General features: G+C 39.1%; 1 protein-coding gene across 1 annotated transcript in view; it reads left to right on the forward strand.

The window, feature by feature from the left end:
- The window catches only part of MYO1E (myosin IE), a 91,825-nt gene that overhangs the window by 15,215 nt on the left and 58,683 nt on the right, over positions 1–17,927 (forward strand). The window contains exons 2-4 of the mRNA XM_009643835.1: positions 12,542–12,685; positions 15,373–15,462; positions 16,379–16,473. Coding sequence (XP_009642130.1) covers positions 12,542–12,685; positions 15,373–15,462; positions 16,379–16,473 — 329 coding nt within the window. The remainder of the gene's footprint in view (positions 1–12,541; positions 12,686–15,372; positions 15,463–16,378; positions 16,474–17,927) is intronic.

The following is a 17,927-nucleotide window of genomic DNA, read 5'->3' on the forward strand; positions in this document are numbered from 1 at the left end:
CTGGGTTATTCAGAAAAATGTTCAAAGAATAGCATTCTCATCATATTGGCTAGGAAGATACTGTAATAAAAGCCAGTGAAGTAAAGCTAATGTATTCATTAAATGAAAATAAGCCAGTTAGTCTATATAACCAAAGTATTACATGCTGTATTTTTAATGGAGTCTCTTCTCAAAGTTGTCCTGGACTGAATAATCAAAGCTGTTTTACAAAATCAGTGCAATGGCAAATATTAATTTTACTCACAATGTGCATGTGGAGTATAATCTGGTTATGACACTCAATGGGACCTGCTTGCCCTGGCATAGTGTAATTACTGCTTAAAATAAAATTCAAACCCTGACAAAGGGTGAATGAACCTGTGGATGAAATTGTCCCCTGGCTGTTAAGCACTTCCATTATCCATTCACTAAGTTCCTACTTTTTTTGTCTTTACTTTGATTAGCTTAGACTTTTCCTGTTGTCACCATGTACTTTGCAGAAGAAAGAGCTCTCTGCCACTGGATATTTAGGTTTGGTCCTTACATGCATAACTGAAAAGCTGGAGAGGTCTGCAAAGTTTTGGGTACTGGGTCTTACCATCCTTGCTGTAGGATGAGGGGAGGAATTGGACTGTCAGACTTGCAGGGGAATGTGCTTTCTGATGGGACTCCTGTGAGTTCTCAAAAGCATGTGCTCCTAAGGTACATTGTAATTGTGTAGCCACCCTCAACCCTTATGCTAGGAGCAGATAGTAAGTACTTTGTGGATCAGGCCAGAGAAGAATGTACAGCTGAGAAAGTGAAGCAGTATCTGTTTGAGTCACCTACACAGTGCATGAGATTTGTCGGACTTGATGTATGCTGCCTTTCCCAAGATTTTGCTTCCTTTACTTTTTGATTACCAGCAACTTTTGGGGAGTTGATGTGAACTTGCAGATTTGGTCCGTTGGAAAGATGTGTAACTAATTCCCGAGGTGGAATGCTTAAAGGAATTCTTGTTTGTATTTATGTAATAATTAAACAAGGAAGCATTTGTATCTGTGTGCACTGAAATAAATATTAAGGTTGGATTCTTTTAAAGAGTTAAATTAAAGGTTTAATCAGTGTATCAAACAGTCTATCTACCACAACATCTGAAGTCAAATCTGATTTCTTGCATGAATAGCAAAACATGAAAGCTAATAAAAAGGAATCTGTGGGTTGAGCCACATGCGTCTTTACCACCCAGGTGCCAGCTCCACTGTAGGTGAGCAAACACCACTCCCTCAGCCTTTCCCCTATTGCTCTGAGTCAGTATTGCTGAGGTAAACGGGAAGCGGCTGTAGTCCTGGAGCCTTTACTCTGTTTACTCAGCACTCTGAAATTAAAATAAACATAGAAAGCAATTTTTACATTAGAACCTCCCCCACTGTGGAGCTCCTCCTGGCCCCCCAACAGCTTCTCCAGCCACTGTCCCGAGTGAGAGGAGTTGACAGCTCATATGTGAATGGGGATATTGGTGTGGGGGGAACACTCCTGCTTCTCCATCAGTGAGCAATAAATGCATTTCAACTCTTCACTGCATACCCCACCTCCCAATGCCACAGCTGTCCAGTGCTGCAGGACTGTGGGCCCTAGGGCTCTCCTTGTTCAGGTAGTGTCCCCCCCCACCCCCCCCACCCCACCCCCAACACAGTGACCTGTATTAGAAACAAAGTCACCTGAGCTCTATATCCAAACACAGTCCAAGAACACATTATGCAACTCTTTAATCCAACATGAAAGTAGGTGTTCTTGAAGCTACCTAATTGGGAAAATCCCAGGTAAACCTAACAGTATCCCTTGAAATTCTGCAAACAGGACTTCGGCAAATGAACTCCTTATCACAGGGCACCACCCTGGTACAACTCAGCAGTGGTAGTCTTGTACTGCCCTGCTTATCCCAGTTGAAACAACACTATGCATACAGGAGGGCAGGTCCCAGTTATAATGCTTGGTAAGAGCAAAGTAAGTATCTCAAATAGGTTAGTTTGAAACCAATGACAATTCCAGTGCCCACATTAAGAAATGAGCAGTTGACTGCATGTCTTATTTTTGGCATCTGAGCAGTTAAATGTTAGAACTCTGAGCAGTGCATTACACCAATAAAGTTTTGCACTCTCAGCACAAAGGTGCTTTTTTGTGCATACTGTTGAGAAAACAATCTTGGCCACAGTTATCTGCTGTGTTGCAGCTTTCGCTGTTCTATCATGCTTATTACAATAAAGAGTGTTTTCCTTTAGCCTGAACTGCCGCAGGCATGTGACTGCATGACAAATTTCCACTTCAGAAAAAAAAAGTTTATATTCCCTCTGGTTTGTAAATAAGTTCAGAAAATGGCTGTATTTAAACCTAAAAGGGACAAAACCGACAACAAAACAAACCGAAAGAGATTCAACTGTAATTCTTCAAAATTATTTTAAATTCAAATGTAATTTGGGGGAATGATTTAGCTAATGTGACTGGTTTATAAATTTTTCAATTTTTGCAGAATTCCTACGTGTTTTTACTTAACTAGATGAAGCTGTATAAAAACATCTAGTTTGATACTCTTGGTTAAAACCAGCAGTAATAGAACAAGGTCCATGCCAATTTCTATGATCTGCCCAACCTGTCGGATTCTGACTCACAGTCCATTAGCAATTGATGAGATGAAGACAACTACACCCAACAAAACTGTAGTTCAGTAATTTATTGAGAAGAAAATAATGTAATTTCATGTGTAGAGTATAATATTCCTTATTGTTCCTGGAGTGTGTTAGTGTATCACATTGGAATTAAATTGGTTTGTATCAAGAAGTCTTATGACTATGTGCTAAGCAAATGGGGGAAAAAAAAAAGTAGGTTTGGGGTGATAGGCAAGTATGAGTGTCTCCATAGGGAGTATATTATCAAGCTAATGAAATAGGCTGGCTGGGGCATAGATGTTTTTATTTTTTAATTAAAACTCTGAGTCAAACAAAAATAATCAATTTATTGAGATTATTTCAGTTTCTTTACATATTTGGGAAGGACAGTTTTGCTTTTTTTAAAATAACATAATTTTTAAAAATTCATTCTGTCATCCGTGTATGAGAGCTGGTACGCTGTATTAAACCTGTGTTTTTAAAGAGCTTTTTTTCTTGACTGTTCAGGCAGTAAAAAATGGTGTTTGTAGGTCAGAGTTCAATACCCAGGAGCCTTAAAAAATGCATGTTGAGGTAAAACTTTAGAATACACAAAAAGGATAAAAAAACCACCACCAAAGTTGTTATACTGCAGTTACAGTTCATCCTTCTTTGGTACATACTCTGGGCATGGTCTTAACAACGGAATAGATAAAAGCAATCTCGGGCTAAGCAGTAAAGGTCATTGCGAGGTTAGAAAGGCTGTCATAAATAGTTATTTGGTGACACTTGGGGTTGTTATTCATGCAAACCTCCTCCCCTCAATCAGTTATTTCAGCAAAGTTTAGGCAAACTGTGAATTGCAGCAGCTGAGCAGCCCATACAGCTTGTGCAACGGGGCAGAGCGGGATGCCCAGCTGGGCAGCTGCTGCACTGTGGTCCCCTGGGATGGGCGGGCTCCCATGTCCCGGTGGTGTGGTAGTCCTTGCTGTGGCTTTTCAGGTTATGGGTCACTTAGGAGTTTTTGCATGAACTGCTTTGCTATTAATTAACCAGGTAACAGAAAGTTACTTTTTCTTCATCTTCTAAAAGCAGACTACAGGTTGAAAACAGATTACTAGATTTTAATTATTCTGATTTCATTAAGCTTTTTTGATGATTTTGTAGTTTTAATTGAAAAAATAGAGCTATCTGGTGTGTGTACTGATGCAGAAAAGAAAAAAAAAAGGATCTGAAAGCCTTGGTAGTCTGGGAAAATAGGTTATGACCCAAGTTTAACATATCTAGTGTGTTCAAATGTGTAGAAATATATTATGAACTTAATGAAAAATTAAAGCAAAAGCCTTACTAGTAGACACATAGTTCTTAATCCAAATAATATTTCTGTGCAGTACAATACACTATTTAAGATGTTTACTATCATTTTATTATGATAAAAGTTTCCTTTGGCAATGTTATTTCAATAGAATTAGTTGTTGAATAGTAAATATTTTATGACAAGAGGGTAAAATTACAGTAAACAAATTTTTGTACTAAATTCAAGGAAAGATTCGAAACTGTAATAGTTTGTCATCTCTTTTTGTCATGCTTTGTGATTACTGGTGGTATTTCTATTGAGCATGTTTTTCAAAGATAAGTTACAGTTTATTGGGGTGTAACTAAAAATACAAGCTAGAAGTATTTTCTTTTAGAGTATCTTCCTGCTTATAATTAAAACATTGGACTGATTATGTAAACATTTGTTGTTGGGAATGAGATCTTTTCAGTCATTTGAAAGTGCTAGTGGCGTAACTGGAAATAGATTTGATAGAGGCAGACACGAGTGGATTTGTTGTAACTGATGCTCTTCGGTTCTAATGGAGTAGTAACTAAATGGTGTTTTAACAGGAGCAGTTTTATTCCCTGGAAATTCTACAAATGCTATAATGATTTCTATATCTTCAATACTTGCAAAAATGTATTGTTTACCCTTTCATCCTTCAGTGTTGTCTTGTTGACTTACCAGTTTAAATACTAAGTAATTAATTCAGGAATATTGCCATCCTCTTAATTTTCTATTCTGTGTAGATAAAAAGAAGTAAAACCTGCAGCTAAAAATAAGATTAAAATAATAATTTTTCTTGATATTTGCTTGTGCACCTGAATCCATTAATCTTTTGTGGGAGTATTGTCTGCCTACAGAAAAGGAAACCATGCAGAAGGAACTGGTAGCATTTAAATCCAGTAAGAGACCAGGCCTTCCAGGAGGTGTAATAGTAAGCATTTGGTCCTCTTGTGTAGATAGCAAAGAAAAATTCTTTAATTCAGTTTGACTACTGAGCTTTTTCTTTTTTTTTTCCTTCCCTGCAGCATTTTGTATAGCAAAGGCAGATCCTCAGATGCCCAAAAGAGTAAGTGATAGCAATTACCTACTGGTTGTGCTACTAAATGCACAGTTGTACACCAGGTGATTAGATATGAGGAGATGCTGTAGCCATCTTCTCATTAAGACCTCTGTATCTTTGTGGAAAATAGAGCGGTACAATAGAGGGAGGCAATATATGGAGAGCCTGGGCTAACGAGCATTAAACTCCTTTCATCAGCTAAGCTGGTGAACTGCAGAATCAATGTGTCCTTAGTCTGCTGATGGGAACAGACATCCTTGAATTGTCCTTGTAAAAAGGGCAGGTGGAGGCTCCAAGAGTAGTCAGACTGTACAGAGAAGTCATTTTCCAATAAAACCCTCTGTCACAAAGTCATCAACCAGGGGTACTGCTGGGGACAAACTTTGGGACTTTGGCCTTAAATGTGCAGGTTAATGTCTTAGCAGTATCAGTGTGATGAGAAAACAAATACCTTCATTTTACCATGAAACAAAAGGGTCAGTAGAAGGGGGAAAGGAAGAGCAACTTCCAACTACTGTTCGTGTGCAGCCATACAAAGAGGGCAGTGACTGAGCAGAAAGGAATTCACTGGGGTGATTGTGGCCTGTGAGCATGGTTTGGTGCTAAAGCCTGAGATTCCAAAAGCTGGGAGACAGGGCGGGGAAGTGAGCACTGACATCAGCTAGAACAGGACATGGCTGGGATGGCATTATTGTCATATGCCACTGGTTTTACTTTGTTCAAAAACTTCAGCTGGCACCAATATAACATGTACCACACAGCGTCAAAATGCTGTCTTCTAGCAGCGCATATGCGAGACACTGCTCCATGAGTAGAGCTTCTGAGTCACGCTGTTCTGAGATTCCTCTCTCTGGAAACCAGATGGTTAGCTCCCAGTTGACTTCAGTTTCTTATTTAGTTTCAGGATGATCAAGGAAAAATATTTTCAGTCTGATGCTATAGGAGAGTCAGTGGCCTTTTGTCTGAATGTACTGACTGAATTTTCAAATTACATATTTCAGTTAAAGACCATAATAATATTTTTGTAAACATGACAAACAAAGGAAGACTCAGAATAAAGTCACCGTAGACAAATTGTTTTCTGTTGTTTTAAAAAACAAAACCAAAAAAATAAAAGGAAAAAATAGAATGTTCTTGTTCCCGAAGGGGTGGAGGAGACTTTGGGGTTCTTGCAGCTACGGAAAACCTTGTGATCTTTGGCTTCTGAGATCCCAGTTGCTATGTAGCATTTTGGGGGAGGTGGTATGCAAAAAATCTCAGAGCATCTCTTTTCCAGGGAGGTATCGGGAGGAAGGACCAGCACCCATCCTTTTTGTGTAATGAGTGTGGAGGAGGAAAGAAAAAGTTCACGTACACATATATGTCCCTATATTGTATAGGGGCCAAAATGAATTTTAATACTCTATGGAACTATGATTGCAAGTTTGGCTTAAAATGTACAGTATTTTGTAGTATTACATGTATGATTGCACAAACCCCTTTGAAACCTGTTTTTAACGGAGAAGTGACAAATAGAAAAGCTTTATTATACATTAAGGTCTGGTACAACCAAGGTGAAACTTGTTTGTTGTAGTTTCTCTTGCATTTCCTTAACTGGCACAATAAGTATATATACAGATGCAAACTGCATATACAGTTTACAGATCAAGAATTGGTGTGCATGGATGCTGTCCACCAAATGTTGCTAATTGCAAGGCCTATCCTTAACCCACCGCAGTTGCAGGAAATTTTGCTACTCATGCCACGAGGAACAAGTCAAACTTAAAAACAGCTCCGGAGACTGCTCAGTAAGTCAAGCAAGGCAGTTAATGTCTAAGAGCAAGTCAACCATATTAAGTACTTAACAGTAATTGCATTTCCTTGGGAAGGTTGTATCTTGAAACATTAGGCCACAGCCACCCAAAAAGCGGTGGAGTAAGCAAACATGAATTTACAGTTCATTAACCGCTTTCTGGTATCTGCCACTGCAAGCTGTGTCAAAAAATTATGTATGTTAGCACGATCTGCTCTTAAACTCATTCCCATCCTTATTTTGGTCTGTTGAGTGGCTGTGCCTTTTTAAAAATAACCTTTTAAAAATGTTAGTGAAAATGAGTACTGATGCAATACATGACCCTCACAGTCAAACCCTGAAGTAACTTTTATTTTGGTAATGTTCTGTTATTTATCTTCCAAGAATGCTGATGTCTTTCCTGACTCCTGAAAACGAGCAGAATGTGTATACCCTGTAGACATCTCACATTCCCATAATTTGTATCGTGTTACGAACATGCATTTGCTGTTCAGGTGAGCCAGGCTCTGGTTTCTGCCTCTTCCCCTCCTCCTTGGCCCCGTTCTGTGCTGGCCTGGGCTGCAGGGAGGTAGAGCCCTGGCTGCTCCCTGGCTCCAGAGCCCAGAGCAGGAGGTGATAGTGGGGAGCTGCCCCCGGGCCAGCCCCAGCCAGGGCATGCAGCACCGTCACGGGAGCTGAGGGGAGCAAGTGTTTGGGCTATGGGGATCTCCTGCAGCCTGTAGCCAGCTCTGGAGTCAGTCCTTCTGGTCACACTGGGCTGAATCCACCCCTCTCTGAGAGTAAACAGTGAGAACTGACGACTTTTCCCTCCAGAAATCTTTTTCTCAGTATTTTATTTCCCTAGATGTGGTTTTGGGGATATTAACCTGCTAGTAGTTTCCATTCCTTAAAACATTTTTGGTATTTTTAGTTCTCTGTATAAAATGTCTTTCCTCCTGCTGCTGGATGCTCAACATTTTTGCTTTGCTATTTCCTCAAATCTTAAAGCACTGCTTTTTGTCTCCCTTAATATTTTCCTCATGTTAAACTTAAATATTTTGCCTTTTATCTTTGTCCATCTAGCTGCTTCTGCTGTCTTCCTTTAATTTCCTTTCTGAAATATGGTCACATCATTGCAGCCAATATCTATTTTTTTCTGACATTAGATATACAAGAGCTATTTCAGAGCACTTTTGTCTACTATGGCTTCTCAGTTTTGATTATCCCAGTCGAGGACCAAAATTCACATTAAGTATTGCTGCAATGTTCTCTAGTGAGAACAGCCAACTCTTTCACTTTACAGAAAGATGTGAAAGATTCCTGTAAGTGGATTATATAAAAGTTTGCTATTTTGGTGGATGATATAGTTGCAAAAAGTTGTGGGTTTTTTCTTTTTTCTTTTCTGGTTAGATGGAAAAACTGGTACAAATTATGCATGCATGAGACTAGTGATGTGCCTTCACTGGTAGCAGCATTGATATCAGGTGTAGAGTAATTGGTGTGCAGCTTTTTTGGTTTTGTGACATCTCTGGTTAAGATGATGGCTGTATATCATTTAGTATTGCATTCATAATACTAATCTGATTAGATAGATGCATGCCTCCAAAACTACAAGGATTTTATGCAGTAGTACTCTGTCACAGCTGAAAAGGGAAAGAAAAGGTCGTGCTTGTGATCATTTGACACTTACTCCCACTTGGAGGCTGAGAATTCCTTCTGTGACGTGATGGAGGATTGATGTTTGCAACTGAAAAAAGCTGTCAGATTGAGGATGGCAGTTTTTCCCTTTGGGGGAACCAAGAATGATTATTTATGGCATGTAGGTTGTTGTAGCTTAGACAGAGTTCTGGTGGAGAAGAGAAACAAGGCGCTTTCTCGGGGCAGAATATACAGTCTCTTCTGATCCCTTGTTTTTAGTGCTTTATTTTTAGATGTACTATTTTTAAACAGCTTGAAATACAAAAATATTTGGGTTTTTTTCCAGTTTAAAGAAAACCCTGTTGTGACACAGCATGACTCAATCTTTTTATAGCCACATCAAATACGTGTTGCTTAGGATAATGTAAAAATATACAAACAATAATAAAGGCAAAAACAAGAAACCAGCAGTTGTTATTGTAACACAAGGTACAGGGCAGCAAAAAAAAAAAGTTCTGTAAATAAATGCCTCATCAATATTTATTACTCATTCCAAACAAAACAATAATATGCTTTAACCATATCATACCAGAAGTAGTACAGGAAGTACAGACAGTATTTATTTAGTACATAGAAAGTATTTTACATCCCCTCTCTTGGTATTAACGTAGCAATTGTCTTAACCTGTTAATGAGTGGGTGTTAAGGGACATGTACAAAGTGAGAGTAGAATTCATTTTTTAGGTTCTTTAGAGACTTGATTGTTTTGATGCTGAAGATAATGAAGTTGTAGAGGTGGAGAGGACAGTGCTGGGAAGCCTCTAACCAGGTAGTAACTGGCCATGGGCTCCCGAGGCAGTACGGCTCGCAAACAGTAGGCTCCTAGCTCACAGGGTCAGCTTGTGACTCATAAATATTATTCTTGTCAGTGCAAAGCAGATCTGATTCTGAGCCTAAAACAGCAACCAAATGAATAACAACAGCTGACAGCAATGCAGTACACGCCTTTAATTCCAGCTTCGCCCGCCCAGTCTCCGTTCCCTGCGCAACGTTGGGTGCTGGGTTTGAAGCTCAGGGCAAGCCTGAAGGAGGCCTGGCAGCCAGGTGGTTCAGCGCTTGTGTTTCCGCTTCTGTGGCTTTTAGCAGGCTGTTGGTGTGTTTTTGTTTTTTTCCTAATCTGCCAAGCTCATCTTTTTTCAGCTGCTTTGCTGTTGTTAGTGCTGACACAAAGACTTTCATTTGCTTATTTATTGTACAGTTAGATCACATCTTTCACTGAGAAAACCTAAGAGAAGCCCAGTTGCTATTTGCTGACATCCAAACTACAGCTAGGCCCAGGGAGCAACTGCAAGCTCTGAGCCTGTGTTCACCCAGATCTGGCCATGCCATAGGGGAGCTCTGTTGGAGTTACTGAGTCTGCGCTGTGGCCAGTGCTGACATTGGGGTGTGGGCATCTCCATCAGCCCTTGTTCTGCTGGCTCTGAAGTTCCCTGTCAGTCCCAGGAGACCTGACCTGTCCCTGGAGTAGGTGGAGAGGGGTGGAGGGGAAAGTGTGTTGTGTCAAGGGCACGAGAGGGCAATTAGCAGCTGAGTCAATTAGTCTGTCCTCCCTGCAAAGCAGGTTCAAGTGCAGATGGACACCAGGTAACTAGCTCAGATGTAAATTCTCTCCAGTTTAGAGTACTGCATTTTTATGTGGATGGTAGCAAGCTCTAGCTGAAATGAAGATTAAATTCTCAAAAAATGTGCGATAAGAACAAATCATTAGTGTTTGCAATGTGGGCAATTGTAAAGCTTTGCAATTTTTAAGTATATATTGTTGGTATATGTCCTTGACCTTTAGGAAATATGCAGCCTGGAGAAATATGAACAGTTGCTTTTACAGCTCCTATGATGTGGAGTTTTTTCAGATGATTTATGACAGGATTTTTTTTTTTTTAGTCTTTCAAAACTATATAAAAACAGTTAACTGATAGCTGGACATGGTTATAATATCAGTTGGAAGTGACTGATGTTGATAAATTCAGGTTAGACTATGTAGTCATCACTTGTGCTGGGAGAGCAAGAACTTGGGGTTAGGTGATGTCCTGTAGAAACAGCACTGCCTGTTTTGCTGCCCAGACCAACGTGGTGCGTGGCCACCCCACTGGTGTTAGGTTCCTGAAGAAGGGAGGGCGAGAGCAAAACTTAACCACAGATGCAGTTAGGCACTGCTCAAGCCCGGGCTCAGCTGTCTTCCATGCTATTTAGACTGCTGTCTTTTTATTAAATCTCTGCATCCTTTTCCATTTGACTGTATGTGATACCATCGTACTCAGATTTGATTACAGCTGCACATTAAAGCAGGGTGTAAGCACTGGTGAGAGCTTCTCAGGGCAAGCTCAGCCTTCCTGGCACTGCCCCTCTTGCTTGCATGCTGGTTCGCATCGCTTTTGTGGAAGAACCCTTTGGCCTGGTAGTGTGTGTGGCTTAAGTGAACAACAGACACTGACTTTTATAAAGCCTAGTGTTTTGCAAACTGTGTGCACATTTTCCAGATATCCTGTGGCTTTGTGAGCTTTGTCCTCTTCTCATTGAATTTACTGGGTCTGATGCCATAGCTTCCAATGGGAAGCTTGATTGTTCTCCCACTCTCGTTTCTTAGACATTTTCTGTAGCTTACTCTGTTATCTGATATTAAACCACATTCTGTATAGCTTTGTGGAGAACGTAATTCTCTGTATTTATTTTGATACCATACCTATTTGTCCATCTTGCCAGTTCCTTTTTCCAAGTGTAATATCAGAAATAGCTGATGAGTATACTGAAGGAAATTATGCTTCTCTGTTGGACTTCTGTTTTCTCCAATAACATGACCTTCAACTAATTTTTTTCAGTCACATGGCTTATAACAATTTCCAAAAATTAATTGGTTCCTTCATTTTCTCAGTGCTTCCAGACCACTGCTTCCAGCCAAAGAGTTCAGAGTACCTAAATTTTCTTATTTGATCTGTAAAATTATGCATTATTTTATTCTGAAAAATACTTTATAATAATGAATGGATTGTATTCTGTTGAATGTGACTTGATCACATAACATACCTGAGAGCAGTGTAGCTAAATCACATTTGAAATTGTGGTATTAAAAAATGAGGGGAATAGAATGAATTGCCATTTTATTGGCCACATGGTCCTTGATGGCATACTCGGTAACTTCTCAGTGTAAAACATGTTAATTCCAGCATCACTAATTTCAGTATGACATAAACAAAAATTAAAGTTTAAAAGGGCAAGAGGGCAGAACTCCATTAGCATCATCTGCCAGGCTACAGAAAATAGGTTTGGGTTTGGAGAGCAGATTTATAGCTGAATTAAAAGCATTGATCTATAGACTGGATTTAAATTTGTTTGTGGGTGTATCCATAGAACTTAACTACTGTTCAAATCAGCTGGAAAAAAATGGATTTTGAAGGGGTACAGCTTGAAATATCACAAGTTTTCAGTAGCATCCTGAAATAGTAGTCTCTGAGTGTGGGGAGAGAGTATCTATTTAGATGTCAGTTCAGCACGGTGACTAACAGATGAAAAGGGACTGTTAAGACATGCAGCCGACAAGCTGCATAACATCATCTGCATAACATCATTTGCAGAACATCGCTGAGTATTACTGCATCAGGCTCACAGCTTCCATTTGAGTAACAGCGTATGTGCGGGCTTGACTAAAAAACTGTAAAGGATGGAGAATCCGCTGTACCCAGTTTAACAGTTCAGGTGGTAATTATCCTCACTACTAATACTTGCACTGTAGGAGTGTAATTTTTGCATCCTTAGCTTCCAATAACTGCATCTCAGTTGGAATAATGGGGGGGTGGGTGGTTCTGCTAGAGTTAAAATGTCTGCCATCTGAAATCCCTTCTGTTTGTAGGCATTCACAAAACCCCTTGGAATTACCTTCTAATATTTGAGGGCACTGCAATTCTTCAATAGTTCAGAGGCAAGTCAGTTGACATAATTTATGTATGCTTTTATGTAATGCCTAGATCAAAGAATAGAATGCAGTGAAAGAAAAATATTATGGAAGTTGGAATTTGACTAGATTGTTTTCAGTTATTTAATGCTAATGAGAAACATACTAACCTTTTTGATGCTTATTGTGCTTTCCTGCAGGGCAGCAAAGGACACTACAGGTATCACTGGCAGAGCCACAATGTCAAGCACAGTGGAGTGGATGACATGGTCCTTCTTTCCAAAATCACAGAGGATTCCATAGTGGAGAACCTAAAGAAACGATACATGGATGATTATATTTTTGTATCCTTTTTAATGTTGTTTTTAGCGGGGCCCTGTGGACTTGCTGAGCCAATGTGAAGCTAATTATATGTATGTATTCTATTTAAGCAGATTGCTCAAAGATGCTGAGGACAGTTTGCCTGAGATTACACAAAACACATTGTAAACAGAGCTAATTAGAAGGGTTGAAATTAAGATCTGAAAATTTATTTTAAGGTATTCTTTTTGATATTTGGAATTGTGCTTGTCATTGTTGAATATAGGTCTGTATTTATACAGCCACGTGAGCCCTGAAGCTACAGCAGTACTTTGAAGAGCAAGAATTAATAGGTTTTAAGGCATATATATGTGTCTTGATACCATGTTGTCTTCTATACCTCCCAACTTCTAATGCTTTCAAAATAGCATTTCTTCTGTGACAAAACCTCATTTACAACTTATTCTGCAATTGTTAATACTGTGAGTCATGGGCTGATGGAAACATGTGAACATCTGTAAATCTACAGTGTTTGCACTTTCAAATTTTTTTTTCTATGACTAATGAAAACATGAAAGATACGTGAACATTAACCTAACAAGAGAAACAGATTTCAGCACCAAAGGTTTCCTTTTTTTTTTTTTTTTTAAATTTCATATGAAAGGAATTCCTTGAGATAAGAATAGTCACTATTTCATTTTTAGCTTTCACAGTGTAACATGAGCTGCAATAATGAATTTGGTAAACACTAGTCGATGTGATTACTTACTAGAAAGTGATACTGTGTTGTCTTCTGCTGTAGCCAGGTTTTCATACTTTCTAGTTGTATCTGGAGAATCATTTCCTTGAAGAGTTTAACTTTTTTTAGAAGAAAGGGAAGGAAATACAACATCTCCTGGCTATTTTCATATATTCAGATGGTTAAGAGCTAAGTAGCAGCTCTATTTAGCAAGGACTGATATAGGAAAATTACTATTGCAGTTGTGCTGATGTTTCCATCCCAAACTGCAGAGGTTTTTAATATGTGTGTGCGCATGGGCTTGGATCCTCTGTTCAGTTAAGCACTGCACCATTATTAAGTTTTTCTTACAGAAACGTGTTAAGTTGCACAGTATTTGTCAAACAATGGTATTTTAGCAAACTATAGCACTCTTCCTGCTAGTAACACGAGTGCTTTTGTCCCGGTGGAACGCTGCATCTTCCATGCAGTACATTCACAAAGTCTTCAGTGCTCGGTGCTGAAGAAACAGTTTTATGCCTTTTTTCTTAGAAAAATAAGTGCGATTATGGAGATGGTCTTTCTGCTGAAGCAGGAATAAGTATGTTTTCCAAGGGGACTTGTGGTCACATGAGGGATCAGTGTCTTCTTTTAAAGCATTATAATTCCTTTGTGTAGGGAGAAAGACTCCTTTTGCAGTTCTGCGAAGGCTTTTCATTCTAAAATGGAGATCATCTCTTGAATCTTTCAATTGTTTGTATGTCCACCCATGAATGAACATTTCTCTGTGCTACATTGCATAGAGATTACCAAAGCACCCCAGAAAATGCTGGTATTGTTTACCAACAGAAAACTGTCACTTTGGATGTTTATACTGATGCAATGAATGCTTGATTTATTATAACCAAGACCCAGATGTTGTCACTCTTCTTTGAATTAAATTAAAAAATGTATGAAGAAAGCATTGTAAATTACCAGTATGAAATTATGTTCACTGGGTTATACTTCTCTGATGTGTTACCGTTTTGTGCTATGGCACCACAATAATAGATTCTTACATAGGATAATCCAGCAGGATAATTTTCTTAATTTTCCTACTTTTGTCCAGAAAGCTTAGATAGTAAGTTTGCCTGTGAACAATTCCAGATTGTTAAATGAAACTGCACTGCAACACTTTGGACTCATTGACATGGGTACACAGCCAACTCCCAGCTCAATGAACCAGTCCTGCCTGTAAGGCAGTATCAGTTGCTTCACGTATGTACACTGCAATTCTAATTCCAAAGGTTTCTGAAGTATTTTGTGGATGTTGATACACATGCAGCTGAATGCAGAACGGTGAAATACGAACATTGAAAATGTTGCAAAACAGCTTTCTGGGACTAATCATATACCGAGTGTCTTCTTATAGGGCAGCCTGGGCAGCCTGCAGGAATAAGGCTCCTAGGGGCCGTTAATAGTTACACTCATCAAATAACACCACATTCTGAATTACTAATTCCCTTAGCTGCTCCACTAGTACATACAGCTGAGTAATTGTCCAGCTTAGCTCAGTTGTGGCTGTTGCCATCTGACTGCATGCTCAGCACTACCTCTGTGAGATCAGAATGTGTCACCGTGCTATATTCTGCAAAGGTCAAAACATTCTTTTCTCCTACTGACAATATGACCTCCTAAGTTACAAAGGAGTAAACCAGTTTAAATATGCCGTTTCCTTTCTGTATTTTTATTCAAGGTGTGTCATGTTTGGGCCTCTAGTACATGTTTCTATACTTAGCTTGCCCTAAAATAAATATTTTGATAATATGAAAGTATCTCACTGAATGTTATGTTTATATTCTATGTAAGCCTGCTACTTTCATTTTTATTAACAACTGATGTAAGCTGTGGGGTTTGTACTAATATTTGAAGCTGTGCTGTATTACATAATAGATGGAAAAGTTACTTGGCAGTCGCTAGTGGTAAGATAATACTTTATGAAACTGTAGTCACCTTAACTTCTTTTGAATACAGACATATATTGGCTCTGTATTAATCTCTGTGAATCCTTTCAAGCAAATGCCATATTTTGGGGAAAAGGAAATTGAAATGTACCAAGGAGCAGTAAGTAAAGCAGTCTAAAATGTTTTGCAGTATTCAGGGGCATGTAAATATTATTCTACATGGTTAAACTCTTGGAAGCATTTGTTTCTGGGTTTCGATAGCATTGCCTGGGAGATCTTGGCTGATGTCCATTATCATATATTGTGTCTTGAAATTAATTCCCTGGAACACAGGATTAGTGTTTCAAGAAAATACTTGTATTGATTAAGTCTAATCCTTATCAGGTTTCTTGCATTGGCACGTCCCTTCTCCTGCAAAAGTAGTTTTTAAGCTATTGTATGCTTAAAGTGCAGTGCACAATATAAAATGGCCATTAGTGGATTTTGTAGACTATGACTTGAGAACTTTCAAGCTGGACAAGAACAATACAAAAATTGAGATGCCAAGATTAGATGCCACTTCTGAAAATCCAGCTTGAAGAGTGAGTCAGCCCAAGGACATTAGGGACTTAAAATTCAGTTTCCTGCTCCCCTCGAGTTGGGCATGCCCATAGATTTGGGAAACCATTCAGTTTGAATGGACTCAGTGGGTGAAAATGAGACCTACGGCACCAGGCTCTGTGTTGTGGTTTAGGTAGTTTATTGTTAGCATATGACCACTGGTGGAATAGGCTTAGATTATGTGAGTTTCTCTTGGACAAATAATATATTTCAAGCACAGACCATTTTTAGAACAGGGTGTTTATGATAGTTAGGAGAAAATTATGGATGAGAGAAAGATCAGTAACAAAACCCAGAGACTTTGGTTTGTTTTTATTAAATGAACAAAAAAATTCCTGGGGAAAATTCAGTACAAATGGGATTCAGAATTGTTTTTCCAGGAAAATAATTCTTCCAATTTCAATAAAAATTTGTATTGCTCTTTCTGTGTTGTTTAATGCTGCATTGAAAAATTATTCTCTTATTTCCCCTTCTAGGCACAGTATGAAAACCCACCACATATTTATGCTCTTGCAGACAGCATGTATAGAAACATGATTATTGACCGAGAAAATCAGTGTGTCATTATTAGGTAAGAAAAAGATCTTTAAAAAAATATTTTATCATCTCCTTTTGATGTTTTAACTTCAAGAAGCAGAAAAGTTAATTTTTTATTATATCAATAAAAATCCTTTGTGTCCGTGACCACTGAACGTTTTGGGGTTTTCTAAGCTAGCTAAGGACTTTCTGACCTGCCCTTTTTTTTTGCAGTGAAATCCTGGTGATAGCTTCACCACAAGAAATCCTTTTCTCGTATACCCAGCTTTATGCCCAATACCAAAACTGCAATAGCTTGCATGACTACACGAGAGAGGAGGATTAACAACTGTAGCAGCCACAGATACTGTTAAATCCAACATCTTGGAATTTTGCTTGCATTCAGTCAGAGACAAAGGGAGGGAGGAGAGAGATACTGGAAGATAGTTTTGTCTTCACTATTACTCTATTTTAATTATTAGGCTGAGGGAATTCACTGTAGAATTGTTACTGAACTGTTTTGATGACAGGCATTACTTAGGTCACAAGGTGAGTTTTGGGCCCAGAGGTATGCTTTCTCCTCGTCTGTGGGTTTGTAGATGGGGTGTGATAAAAAAAAGTGTGCAGAGAGTAAGAACTGCAGGATATTTGAGCTGGTACACTACACCTCCTCTGACTTTCCTTCTTACATAGAAAACTACAGAGGTTCACTGTAGTGCTCCTGGAAATGCGCTTTTCCTGTGGCAGTGGTCTCCAGCGTGGGGCTGTGCAGTGAAATCCATTGGGATGTGGGAAGAAAATACGAGACCTTCAGTAGTAGATGTGTGTAATTTATAAATAGATGGATTATATACACACACTGGGACTGTGTGTTTTAATGATGGTGTGTGTGATCAAAAGGATTTGGAGACCACTGGCCTATGAGACTTTTCCAAGAACTAGGGAAAAGAAAGAGGAGAAAAAGAAAAGCTTGAAGGGAAACTCATTATTTTATTAATCAGAGCTTTTCTTAAGCTTTTTATCATTTCTCTGTGGAACACACTGAAAGGCGTCACTATGAATTTAATTGCTGTTGAATTTAACAAACGAGAGATTTCAAGACTGAATGTTTTTTTTGTCCAGGGGGCCCTCTCTGGTCTTCTCCCTGGGGTGCCTGTGTGCCCTGCAGTGTCGCAGCCCCGAGGTGGCTGGATGTCAGTGGGGATCAGATCAGATGCTGTGTAGCTTAGTGCACTCAATCCCTTAGGCTGGGACCTGCCAGGAAATGGTGGATGGTCACTGATGTTTAAACTTAAATGCCCTTGCACCAGCCACTTACTAATTTCATGTTGTCACGGGAGTATTATAAAGAACAGAGCTTAGTAGGTGGGTCTTGATTGTGGAGGTACTCCATGTGCAAGTGTTCTGTACCCTACTGAATGATCCGGTGTGAAAATGGATTTCATTTTAATATATCTCACTGATGAGCTGCTGTGAAAGCTTGTGAGGAATAATTGTTTGAAAGTTATA

Source organism: Egretta garzetta, unplaced genomic scaffold (genome assembly GCF_000687185.1).
Source record: "Egretta garzetta isolate BGI_Z169 unplaced genomic scaffold, ASM68718v1 scaffold287, whole genome shotgun sequence".
NCBI lineage: Eukaryota > Metazoa > Chordata > Aves > Pelecaniformes > Ardeidae > Egretta > Egretta garzetta.